Raw genomic sequence first — 14,484 nt, 5'->3', positions numbered from 1 at the left:
GAATTACGTATTTTTGTCCGTCCCCGTAAGAAACGTCATCAAAAAGTAGTTTAAGTGAGCCAATAAGATAATTTAAAATTTTCTGTACGTGTTGAAGGGAGGGGCTCTATACTGGGCTATGAGTCGGACTGAAGCAAATACTAACCGTTCTCCATTCCTGCTTTTAAAATTACATCTAGCCCTGGTATTATCCAAAGATATTATGAAAAAAAATTAAAAGATATTCTTACCTAAGACACCCAATCTGTAATTGATAGTAATTACAACTGAATTCGCAAACGAGGCCAAAACACTCCCGTCGTACGCATTGCCGGAATTCCACTCGTAAGATTCTCCGTGTATAAAAACTAATACTGGTAAGCGATGTGGTTCCTTTGAAGCTGCAAGTAAAAATTTCAAAGTTCTACTTTTACTTCATCTGACAATTTTTAGACTAAAAAAATTAAGGAACAGAGTGTACATCTACAGTATCACTTACGACAGACACAATTGGAAAATAATTTAACAATTAGAATTTGGGATGGTGGAAAATGGGTAACTAGGGAAATAATTTCTTTCATGCCATATTTTTCACAATTAAACAAATTAAACACGATCCACAGATGTTTTGGCCCAATTTAATAGAATAAATAATTAAATGAACCTTTTAAATCCGTTATTTTCAATTTCATGTAGTTTCACAATCACCATTAAAAAGAAACACGGAAACCCCGCTCTGAAATCTTAATTGGGTATTACTTATATAATACCATAATCCTATAAGATATGTTCCATAAGTATGACACTACCAACACTTCTTCGAGAACGACGCGAGAATTGACTACACTCGGTTTTGCAGTTCATCTTCCAATTTAGTCTGTACTAAGCCTATCACATCGCCTCACCAGGCGTAGCTTTAAGAGAATCTAAGACGTTTCTATGTCACTCCATGACCAGCTTTCAGTAACCAGTGACAAACTTATGGAACATAGCTTATGAACTTGTGATAAAACGTAACGAAAAAAGCTAATTTACTAAAAAATTAACTAGGCTTAGATGTTTGAAATTTCTAACCCTTTTCAAATTTGAACCACAGTTATTGTGAGGGAGCAAAAAGGCAAACAAAATTAGTCAGAATCTTTTGAAAACAAGTAATTTCGGTGAAGTTCAAATTTACATAAATTTTTAGTATTATTATCAATATCTTCTATTGAAAAAATTTAATTAAAAGCAAATAGCAGTTGCTAATTCTTGAGACTAATTGCAATTTAATCTCTTTGAGAAAATATTATAAAACCGATTGAAGTGCGCGCCTAGCTTTTCCTAGTCATTAAGATTGTTTACTTGGCTCTCTTTAAAAATAGGAAAATTCGATAAAAGAACGCGGAGAAAATTGGTATAAAAGAAAACCGAACTCTTAGGAAAATATAAAGACCAAATGAAGCTCTTTGGCCATCGCAGAGTCATTTCTAGTAGATTATAGAGTTCGGTAAATATCGTAACCCAAAATAAAGACATCATTTAGTAGAGTACCCCGCTTTTCCTTAAATATTAAAATATTTCATGGAAATAACGGAGAAAGAATGAACATTTTTGCGGCAAGACTATAAGAACGGCGATAGGAAAATCTCTTTAAAAGCTTTCAAGTACCGTTTTAACATAAGTAACGTAATAACAATAAGTATGACACTTTCCATTGCACAAATTCTTTGCTTAAAGAGAGGGTGAAGAGGAAAATCAAGTGATTTTTTATCGATTCATCTTCTAATTATAAGACCATTCTGTATATTGAAACATTAGGCAAATACGGTCTCCGAATGATTTTAAAATTCAAATTAGGTTAAGATTTTATGGATAATTTGAAATAAGGACCTCCGACCAATCACGTAACGCCCTGCCTTCCTGTTAACAAAATTTCAGTTGCACGCTCTACATCTCTCGCCACGATTGTCACATCGCGTGCAAATTTTATCAAATTTCAATCGACACGGAGCGTGACGCGAGAATTTTGTTAATAAAAAGGCACGGCGTTAAGCGATTGGTCGGAGATCCTTATTTAAAACTATGCATGAAATTTCAAACTAATTGTAATTTTAAAATCATTTGGTGTTATTTCCTGGATGTTTCACTATGCAGATTGGTCTTAAAATTAGTAGAACAATCGATAAAAATATCACTTTATTTTCCACTTCACCCTCCCTTTTATAGGATAAAAAACTGTCCAGTCGTATTCACATCAAAAATAATTGAGATAATTACAGTAAAAACTCTTAATTTCACTTGCAAGTGGAATAATTTGTCTTTAAATATGACGACGTTCTACTGCACGGGATTTAATTTACCGTGAATACATCACTCGCAAGTGACTTATTACGCTAAAATATTTTTAAGAGCGATGGGGAATCAGTGTATCCAAATATCTAAAACATTTTCAAATCCACAAGTAAATCGATAAATTTTTGAATTGCAAAACAGATTATACGGAAAAGTACGCAGTTCAGTTGAGTATCATTAATCTTGAAATGTACCGCAGTCACATTTATTTTGATCTAGTTAAGCTACCTGGCGTTCCTGGATGTTTTAAGGGTGTAAAAACTGAGAAGAGTTTCCTGTCTTTGTTGACACTAAATAGAATTTTGGCCCACATACGACATATCTGCATGATGTGGTCTTTTAAATACTAATATTTTTTGTAACTTTAAATTAATATTTAATGATGTTTATTTAGCTAAGACGTTACCGATCTCTTGAATTAGACATTTTTAAAATGCTTAATCCTTGAAGAAGTCAACAAAACAATTTTAAAAACCTGCCACTAGAGTTACTGACATCAACAATGAAGTTTGGTGTAAACCTTAAAGAGAGGGTGAAGTGGAAATAAAGTGATTTTTAATCGATTCTTCTACTAATTATAAGTCCAGTCTGCGTAGTGAAACATCCAGGAAATATCTCCGAATGATTTTAAAATTCAAATTAGGTTCATGTTTTATGGATAATTTGAAATAAGGACCTCGGACCAATCTCGTAACGCCCTGCCTTCCTGTTAACAAAATTCTCGTGGCACGCTCCGTGCCTAATGAAATTTATCGCGAGATTTGATAAAATCTGCGCGCATGTGATAATCGTGGCGCGAGATGTAGAGCGTGCAACTGCAATTCTGTTAACAGGAAGGCAGGGCGTTACGCGATTGGTCAAAAGTCCTTATTTCAAATTATCCATAAGATCTCAACCTAATTTTATTTTTAAAATCATTCGAAGATATTTTCTGGATTTTTCACTATGCACACTGGTCTTGATACGAATCGATATGAAATCACTTGATTTTCCACTTCACCCTCCCTTTACAAACAACAAAACAACTTTCTCAAATATATTTATTTCGAATTTTCATTAGCAAGTGAAATCGTGAAGGTGCAAAAATATTTATTTTTAATGATAACCCTTTACAATAATCTCTGCTTGTTACATCTTAAAAACAAAGTCTACTGGAAATGACTTTAGCAAAAAGGAGAAAAACGTGATACGGCTATATTGGCTACAAACTGATAAGAGCTGTCAGGGCATTTCGCTACTGTCTCCATCGCTCTGAAACCAGGTATCATTAAAAATATATATCAGAACTTTGGCTTTATAGTAGGGTATAATGGGTCTATCAGAAAAATAATTTTTACGGTCTCATTAAAAATGGTAATCCATAAAGCTGCAGACCATAAAAGAGATTAAACATGTAGTGAAAATGAAAGGTGTATATACCTTTTTTAGGATGTATCTGGAAGATTCTAATAAAGTTTTCAACCTTTTAGTACCTCTCCAGGCGACAATGATGTCACGGAGAGGTATTACACTGGACGTGTCTGTGTGTCTGTCTGTTACCGCGTTCGCAGTAACCAAATCAGAGAAAAAGTGTTCGCAGAGAGCATATTTTGGCTTCTACTCCCAATATTAGGATTAAGAAGTACGCGGCTTTTCTTATAGTGAATCAATCGCCTTATATACCCTAAATTTCCAAAAACCTTTAAAGAGGCATACGCTTGAATTCAAACGTCAACAATAGCTATCTTTAAAATGATTTTAGGAATAAGGTTTCATAAAACGATTTAACTAGAATTAAAGTAAACTACTGACGATTAAAATAATTAATATAATTAATATAAATAATTTTTATTTAATTATTTAAGATAAACTCTTAATTGCGTCTCGACTCGGAGAGGTTATTTTCGTTTCCCAACTTGTTCTTTATACTTTAGTTGCCTTTTCGCTTTAAGTTAAACCGTGTAGTAACAACAAAGGCACCCGGCGTTGCCTGTCAGCCTTTTGGGACATTTTAATTATTTTTCTGCTCGGCAATTTGAAAGATGGCAGCATATCGAACCCCAAATGTCATAATGCCCGTAGCTCGTCTGTAGGTTATTGTGAATCAGTGTAATAAATATTAGTGAAATCTGCTGAAATGCGCGGAAGTTATTACAAAAAGGATTTTTGCATTTTTACGCGCGGATTGGACATTTTTTTTCTTATTTGGTACCTCCTAGTTAAGAGTAACTTCCCTGCTAATTTTCAGTGTTCTTGCTTAAGCGTATTTGGCTAGAAGTTGATAATCACTCAGTCAGTCGGTAAAGGATTTTTACAAACTAACAATCAACGCCCAGGCCAAACCACTTTACTTGGAAGACTGATTAATTCAGGGACGTTACTATTAGCAGAAGGGGATAATAGAAGAAGGATGACACTCTGTATCCTCTTAATACTTTAGTTATGGAACATGATTCTACCCTTGCTCTCCTTTTTGATTGCTTTCCAACTCATGAATTCAGATGGGCATCGCACAGTGCTAGGGTGAATTCTAAAACTGTGTTTGGTACCAAATCCTAAGCAATCAATCCACAAACCTCATCTTGACGTGGGACAAAATTCCACAAACACGCCTAAACAAATAGTTATGTGCTAGTAGAATAATAATGAGGGAACTATTTATCGCGTAAGTGATTTGGCTTAGTATAACCTTGCTCAATTTGTTCTGATGTTGGGTAGAATCATGTTTCAATTACCTCGCTTGTCCTACACTTATATGCTTCGGGCATTCTGCTATAAGTTAGTCCAATACACCGCCATCTTGCAAAATGGCGACCAGAAATTATAAAACATTCTTTATGAAATAACGTCCTCGAGTTTCCACAGATTTCAAAAATATTTAGTACACTGGTTCTCTAAAACCTACGGACGGCCAATTTTAAAATTGTGGCCAGAAGAGTAATAAAAATGTTCCAATGGGCTGACGGGTGCCTTTGCTGCTATTAATAGATAAAAACAACAAGAAAACTCGCGTGTTTATTCTCTTATCTCCGAAGCCAAGATATCTATTTAATAGTTATATCTGAGATCTTAACTTTCATACTGAATGTTTATGATGAGATAGTATAGGCAGAATATAAGTTTGAAACTCAAGTTTTTCATTGCTCGGGCTTGATTGTACCCTATCAAAATAACCACCAGACCCGTTAAAATTTATTTTTATTTCCGCTATAAAAATGTCAAGCCCTTGGATTTAGCACCCTATGAATGGGTCGTTTGGCATCCCTCGTTAATATATGCATCTCTAATTAACCATTTTTCTCCAGAGCTGTCTCACCTACTAACTAGTGTGGGATAGAGAGTAAAATACTAAACACGAGAAGTAAGAGTGAAGTTATGAAGGTCACATTTTACAGAAAGCTAAATTTGAAAACTCATATATATTTTAGATAATCCCAGTTTTATTTTTACTTTTCATACATCTACAACCCGGTGTATAGACCATTCCAATATTTCCCCCACACAGAAGGGGAGGATGACATCTTTCCTCACACCAAGAAGCACCGGTAGATTCATTGCGAGTATAGTCTATCCTCGCTCGTGTAGTTGGAGTTGTCTCTAGCGTTGTTTTCACTGAAGTTAATTATCGGAATGTTTATTGCCTATTTGGGAAACCAGTGAAGCTAGGTGAGACCAAATTGTCCAACAACCCCCTCTCAAAACCGCCACCGAGTTCTGCACACTTGTTTACAATTTAAGGCTTGCTTGCATTAAAGGTTACAGTGCTACGGTATCATGACGTCTGGCTCTTCGCCTGCGAGCCGAGGTAGCTGCGCGCATGCGAGTGAGGTACAGAAACGACTGTGCCGTTCAAGTTACTTTGCTCTTTGACTCTCGTTTCTCTATTTCCTCCATGGCGAAGCATAGTCTGTGTGATAATCCAAGCTCTCGCCATTTTCAACCGGTAGACTCAAAAGTTTACGACTCTGTGAATTCTACAGGGCCGGTAGGCCCTTGTAGATATGACTTGATACTCTTCTGTAACGTTAAAGCAAAATTCACATGCTTTTGCCAATTTTCCTATGGAGATTAACATGGGGTTTTTCGTGATATTTAGCCACCTCTAACCGAAAAACTAGAGCGAAGTTACTTTTCGGAATACTCTTAATTTAACAATTAAGTATTCAGGGTGTGCGATCGGCTAGTCTAATCAGAAACAATTAAGTCTAAGTATGTTAATTTTAGTTAATTACGGAAGTACAACTCTTGAGTTAAACGTCAGGTTAACCTGTTAGCGCGCTGATACCCATTTCTTCAATTTTCAAGCATATTGAGAACAAGGGAGGGCCTAGCTTTGTGCCTAATAACAAGTTAAATTGACATTTTCAGTTTGATTCATTCTGTGGAAGTTGAACCATGGAGCCTTAATCTTAACAAGATACAGGCTCCATGGTTAAACTTGTTTTTGAGCAGTCGACGCTTGTTTAGTATTTTACCGGCTCAAAATATTTATTTCATTTTATAAATTTTCTGTAACACTCTTGCTAAGAAACACTTTGCTATCAGGTCGAAATTTTGTTTAATAAAGCAATCCAGGTATAAAACTAAAGGTAATTGATTTCATTAAATTATAAGATATTGGTTTTTGGATGTTCTTTAAGACCAAGGCTTAGGTTTCTTATGTATTGTATTTGTATATATTCTTGATTCTCGGAGTCGGGAGTCGGGACTCGGGAGAACCCAGTTACACTTACCCAGCTTCCGAGCCTCCAGTGTCGTCTAGTTTGGCCTACACTCTCGTGTTTTTAAGCTGAAGGTTATGTTGCAAACTTGCAACGTTTTTGGTTTACAGACTTGGATAATTTTAATAATAGTGATGCTTCTTGATCTTTACTCTTTAGGATAGTAACAGTATGTTGTAGAAAAAGAGCTACTACTTGAAGGACTTATCTTTATTTTATTTTAGAAGTATTATTAAAATTTCAGAAGCTCCGCAACCGTTACAATAACTGTTTCTATAGCAGTTAATTCAACATTCCTTTGAGGTATACAGGGTTTTAGTATTTGTTAATCTCACCAAAATGCTACTAATTCAGAAGGTGTGTGGTACAATTCCTGAAACTCAACCAATGTAGAGGACGACATCATTCGTTAAAACAATTTTTTCCCGTTGCAACAGTCCGTATATGATATTTCGTTTTATAAATTATTTGTTTCCAAGAGTGGATTGTTTAATTCAGAAATATAAGTAACAGTGGTGCTGGTTAATCCAGGAGAACATTGTCTTTACGTAATTTAATTAGTCAAATAAATTACATGTGGAGATTTTTTCAACGTAACCATGTGGGAAACAGAGGGTTACGTTCGCTATTTCCACAGTCCTCATTGCCATTTGTTTATTTGTCAGAATTGCTATGAATTGTTTAGGTATTTGATTTAATTACTGGTATTTAAGCGAAACTATGGAATCACATCATTCATTAACATTGTAATCTTTGTAGTGATCCCTTGTAACAGGCTCCCCGTTACAACATATTTTATTGTTAATCTTCACGTTACCGCAAATTTAGCACGGGGCTATGTGTTGGAACTAATTAAAAACTCATCTAAACAAGCTCAATTTATAAGCTAAATCAATATTGCCAAACCATAATCCTTCATTAATTTCAACTCAATTAAGCCTAAAACCTTTAAATTAAACTTAATCAAGATAAACCTTCAAATTAAACTTAATCGAGATATACCTTTAAATTAAACTTAATCGAGATATACCTTCAAATTAAACTTAATCGAGATATACCTTCAAATTAAACTTAATCGAGATATACCTTTAAATTAAACTTTATCGAGATATACCTTCAAATTAAACTTAATCGAGATATACCTTTAAATTAAACTTTATCGAGATATACCTTCAAATTAAACTTAATCGAGATATACCTTCAAATTAAACTTAATCGAGATATACCTTCAAATTAAACTTAATCGAGATATACCTTCAAATTAAACTTAATCGAGATATACCTTTAAATTAAACTTAATCGAGATATACCTTCAAATTAAACTTAATCGAGATATACCTTCAAATTAAACTTAATCGAGATATACCTTCAAATTAAACTTAATCGAGATATACCTTTAAATTAAACTTAATCGAGATATACCTTTAAATTGAACTTAATCGAGATATACCTTTAAATTAAACTTAATCGAGATATAACCTTCAAATTAAACTTAATCGAGATATACCTTTAAATTAAACTTAATCGAGATATACCTTTAAATTGAACTTAATCGAGATATACCTTTAAATTGAATTTAATCGAGATATACCTTTAAATTAAACTTAATCGAGATATAACCTTCAAATTAAACTTAATCGAGATATACCTTTAAATTAAACTTAATCGAGATATACCTTTAAATTAAACTTAATCGAGATATAACCTTCAAATTAAACTTAATCGAGATATACCTTTAAATTAAACTTAATCGAGATATACCTTTAAATTAAACTTAATCGAGATATACCTTTAAATTAAACTTAATCGAGATATACCTTTAAATTAAACTAAACTTAATCGAGATATACCTTTAAATTAAACTAAACTTAATCGAGATATACCTTTAAATTAAACTAAACTTAATCGAGATATACCTTTAAATTAAACTTAATCAAGATAAACCTTCAAATTAAACTTAATCGAGATATACCTTTAAATTGAACTTAATCGAGATATACCTTTAAATTAAACTTAATCGAGATATACCTTTAAATTGAACTTAATCGAGATAAACCTTTAAACTAAACTTAATCGAGATAAACCTTTAAACTAAACTTAATCGAGATAAACTGCAACGGTCTGCAGAACGCGTTGCAGACGATCCGTTGCAGACGACAGTGGACGGAAGCCTCACACTTTAAAACCGCCGGTTTATGCTCAGTCCACTGCCGTCGCGTAACTACATCAACCCCAAACATCCGAGATATTTCCGGTTGCCACCCTTCCCCCTTTCGCGGATAGGAGTTAGCTTCCTAATGGATTGTATAAAAAGAGAAATTTTATCTTGTAACATACACATTCGCATTCACACCCGGGTGAAATGTAGTCATCATTATTCAGTCTCTTTAGTTATGTTTCTTTTTAATTTAGTTTATGTAATAAAATCAAAAGTTCTGATTAACCGATCGTTATGTCTCCTAATTAAAGTTAACGTATTTTCAATACCCTTGTCAACGGGAGAAATCGTTTCGTGTTACAAATGGTGCCCGTGCCCACGCGATTCGAGCCCTCGGTTCTTGCTTCGTTCATGCCGCGCTTTCTGCCTTGCCGCGCCGTCTTCTGCCGTGCCTCGCCGCCGTCTCGTCTTTTTCGACGGGGTGGTCGGACCCGATCCGCATTTTTCGATCGTGCCCGCGTGTAACATCTTGGCGTATTTTGTCCGAGACGGAATTCGAACAATTCGTGTACGCAAGTATGACATTTCTAAGCCTTATTCCCTCGTGGCGCATGGCGCGATACGCCCAACTTAATTGTCATCGAACCTTTCCCTCGCCTTAAACATGAAAATTTCTACAACCTTAAACGCGGAAAACGACCTTTTTCTAACACGCGCCGACACAACATGTCGAACTTAATGAATGTGCCCCTCCATAACTTGTTAATAACCAAGTCTCGTGTAATAAACGGAGTATTCCACTACCCAGACAACGTCCTATAACAAGAGAGGCCACAAGTATTGACTTCCGGCGTAATAGTACTGCGCGTCGTACAGATATGTTCGCTACCGCCCAAAAATCGTGCCTGCGGATCTGACAATCCCCGGCTACGACATACAACAACTGAACCAGAAAACCCAAAAGGAATTCACCACCGCCGATCTAAAGATCCAGGACAGGACAACACCGCCTCTGATCAAACGATCCCGGAATGGAAAATCCACAACCAACACCTGACACCCCTACAGCACCTTCACCAAGAAGTAAGCCACCTCCGAAGACCAACGAATTCTCGAGCGTGCCCAACGCCATCGGACAACAACAACGCCGTCGGACAACCGCACCGCCATCTCCCCCGGAAGCATCAATCCTCAACAGACGAAGACGTACCAGGCAGACTCACTTCAAATCCTTTAGTTTAATTTAAATTATAACAATGTATAATTTTTCTTTGAGGGGTAGGATGCAACGGTCTGCAGAACGCGTTGCAGACGATCCGTTGCAGACGACAGTGGACGGAAGCCTCACACTTTAAAACCGCCGGTTTATGCTCAGTCCACTGCCGTCGCGTAACTACATCAACCCCAAACATCCGAGATATTTCCGGTTGCCACCCTTCCCCCTTTCGCGGATAGGAGTTAGCTTCCTAATGGATTGTATAAAAAGAGAAATTTTATCTTGTAACATACACATTCGCATTCACACCCGGGTGAAATGTAGTCATCATTATTCAGTCTCTCTTTAGTTATGTTTATAATTTCTTTATGTTAATAAAAGTCAAAGAGTTTTTGATTAACTGATCATTATGCCTCCTAAATTTGAGTTAAGGTTTTGATAACCCTTGTACGCGGAACATAACTTCGTTTCGTGTTACAAAACCTTTAAACTAAACTTAATCGAGATAAACCTTTAAACTAAACTTAATCGAGATAAACCTTTAAACTAAACTTAATCGAGATAAACCTTTAAACTAAACTTAATCGAGATAAACCTTTAAACTAAACTTAATCGAGATAAACCTTTAAACTAAACTTAATCGAGATAAACCTTTAAACTAAACTTAATCGAGATAAACCTTTAAACTAAACTTAATCGAGATAAACCTTTAAACTAAACTTAATCGAGATAAACCTTTAAACTAAACTTAATCGAGATAAACCTTTAAACTAAACTTAATCGAGATAAACCTTTAAACTAAACTTAATCGAGATAAACCTTTAAACTAAACTTAATCGAGATAAACCTTTAAACTAAACTTAATCGAGATAAACCTTTAAACTAAACTTAATCGAGATAAACCTTTAAACTAAACTTAATCGAGATAAACCTTTAAACTAAACTTAATCGAGATAAACCTTTAAACTAAACTTAATCGAGATAAACCTTTAAACTAAACTTAATCGAGATAAACCTTTAAACTAAACTTAATCGAGATAAACCTTTAAACTAAACTTAATCGAGATAAACCTTTAAACTAAACTTAATCGAGATAAACCTTTAAACTTAAATAAAATTAAGGTGAAACTAACCCAAAACACGATTTTTTTGGTTCAATTCATGGATACGTTATTTAATTAAAATTAAAACTAAACTTATCTTTCACCCAGTCTCAATTTTCCTTTTTAATCTTTACAATTAAATGAGGATTCAAGTAGATATTTACACCCATTTCAAATCCATATTTACACCCATTTCAAGTCCATATTGGCACCCATTTCAAGTCCATATTGACACCCATTTCAAGTCCATATTGACACCCATTTCAAGTCCATATTGACACCCATTTCAAGTCCATATTGACACCCATTTCAAGTCCATATTTACCCCCATTTCAAGTCCATATTTACCCCCATTTCAAGTCCATATTTACCCCCATTTCAAGTCCATATTTACCCCTTTTCAAGTCCATATTTACCCCCATTTCAAGTCCATATTTACCCCCATTTCATGTCCCAAATTAAAACCCCTATTAATCTCATATCAAACCCATGTTCACCCCATTTCAGGACCATACGCCTGATTTACAGGAATATTTATAGTCGTGTTCAGTGGGACTTCACAACCTTTCCTATTGTGTATGTACACGTTGAAGGCTTTCTTATTATATCAATCCTGAATGAACACGATTATAAGTTAATGCCGTTGAAATTATCCAAATGAACTCTTTTGGGCAACAACTAATGGAGTCATATTGGTTTTAATAATGAGCATGTTTTACTTTTTAAAACATCACTTAAAAACCTTTCTGAGTTTTGTATGCACAATTTTTTAAAAATACATGCTTTCAATTATTGCTTATTGGAAAATATTTCATGGCATAAAAATTTTATTTTTATTTTACAAACCGAGATTTAATATTAGGTCATTACTAAACAACGCGGGCCTTTTCCAAAAAAAATCGTTTATTTTTCAAGGTCCTTCAACTAAAAACGTTGAAAATATTGCTTGTTTTATAGGTCGGGTTAGGTAAGGCATATGTTAGTTAGGTTACGTTTCATTGAGACACAAATTTCAAGCATTGTGCCTCTTAATAGTAGAAGTATTTATCCTATAAATGCTATAAATTTAATAAAAAAATAGTTCAATAATAACAAACGTTTTATCGTTGACAGCGTTTAAAAATAAAAATATTTGCTTTTAATAATATGTAATAATATAGGCACTATATTACGTTAGAAAATTATTTTTGGGAACTCATTCTATGTTCAAACTTCGTTTAAGTTCGTTACAGTGTTACGTAATTTGACTTAAAAATTAAAATAAGCGAATCGCTTTATAACGGTCCATTTCTGCGACTTAAAAATATTTCATTCTTCTAAACTATAAATTTTGCTTAATGTTTTACAAAATAGATGGGATTTTTGCTCATTTTACATAACCACTCAATCTTTATAAATTAATCAGACCTAAATGGGTCAATAGGGCCTTAAAACGGGGGAAATAGGGTCTTTAAATGGGTAAACAGGGACTTGAAATGGTGTATTAACGGGTTTGTTTTACACCATAAACGTGGTGCTAAATATGGAAAAAATAAATATTTAACAACTATTTCACAGTTTTTCACTTCACTTGGTTTAATAATGTGACATAGGTAGCGTACTTTTTCCCTACTTTTAACACCATTAAACTAAGTAATATTAGAAGTTCAACAGATTGCCTAAAAAAGATGTTAAAAACCACTGTAAATGGTGCATAAATGCCTAATATTTCCTTAATACTTGCAAATGATATTAGAAAATGGCGTCAATTGATCATAAAAATGGGGTTAAAGTACACCATGAATGATGTCTTTTTTGGCACCGGAAAAAACAGCATAAATGGTGTTTGAATGAACCGTTATATTTTAGAGTGCAATGGTATGACGGTAAAGCAAACATAATTATTCAAAATTTAATTACATTAAGACTGAAGTGACAGATATTATAAAAAAACGTCTTGGTTTGGACCAAGGCCGAAAAAACAAACGATATGTGTGAGGTTTATCAATTGACTGAAGTTTCAGATATTGAAATTTTTTTCTAGTTATTTCTATCCACTCAATCCTTAATCAATATTTAATTCAATCAACTGATTTTACTGTTAATCGATCTAGTCCCTCTAAATTAATTGAAAAAATTACATATCTACGCTTTTTCAAGAACAATTACATTTTCCGAAAACATTTTATCATGAAATTAATTATTTTGAAGGGATTTCGTGTCGATGCTCACTAACTTGTAACAGAAGTGGATCATATTACAGCTCCCTAGAAGTACTGGACGATATAACATCGCCGTGCATCAGCATTGTCTCCTAGCACTGAAGAGAAAACGGTATATGCGAAACGCAGCGGCGAATTTGTGAACTAAACCAGAGGAATGATTTTGGCGCGAAAGAAATTTTTAATAAGCGGGGCAAGCAAACGGAAGTAAGTGGTAGCTAATGAGGAAAGGTTTGAGAGAGAAGAGCGCGGAAGGAAACAAGTTGTTCCATACAAAGTGTTGGGTTGTGAATATAATGGTAAAAGTCCACTTTACTTTTCCGATTTTAAAAAATAATTGGCGGTCTATTTTTTAAATGCGGTATTTTTTGAACGCTTGTGTTGAAAAGGAAATTAATATGAATTCAAATTATCAAAATAGCCTTCATAATGCTAGAATATTTTTAATGTATCCCTAGTGCAGCACTGAGCTTCCACCGATTTGAATGTTTTTAGCGATGATAGTTGGACCGATTTATTACTAATTATAGGTTATGTGAGTAGACATAGAAATTTGTTTTCGTTTTTAAAGTGTGGCAAATCTTTTCAATGATTTAACGTTTTCTGTCAATATTTTTCTGTTTTACAAAACGTTTTAGTTGCTTACGGTTTAGTGCTTTTAATATCACATAGATCGTGTTCAGATGTCTCTTTAATTTGGGCTTGCAACGATTGCAATTAGTTACATTGATCCTACGCGTTTTTTCTAATTAGCAAAGAAACATAAGCCATTCTAAATCAAAACTATAACGCG

The 14,484-nt window shown here is 34.3% G+C and overlaps 1 protein-coding gene across 1 annotated transcript in view; it reads right to left on the bottom strand.

Moving 5' to 3' along the window:
• LOC149658822 (neuroligin-4, Y-linked-like) overlaps positions 1-14,484 on the bottom strand; it is a 190,949-nt gene that overhangs the window by 29,600 nt on the left and 146,865 nt on the right. The window contains exon 2 of the mRNA XM_089844446.1: positions 231-380. Within this exon, the coding sequence (XP_089700572.1) occupies positions 231-380 (150 nt within the window). The remainder of the gene's footprint in view (positions 1-230; positions 381-14,484) is intronic.

The sequence above is a fragment of the Phalangium opilio genome, unplaced genomic scaffold, assembly GCF_054372755.1.
Source record: "Phalangium opilio isolate 3A_F unplaced genomic scaffold, DU_Popi_V2 ptg000075l_1, whole genome shotgun sequence".
NCBI lineage: Eukaryota > Metazoa > Arthropoda > Arachnida > Opiliones > Phalangiidae > Phalangium > Phalangium opilio.
The sequence above is the reverse complement of the archived record's forward strand: the minus strand, read 5'-3'. Positions and strand labels throughout refer to the sequence as shown.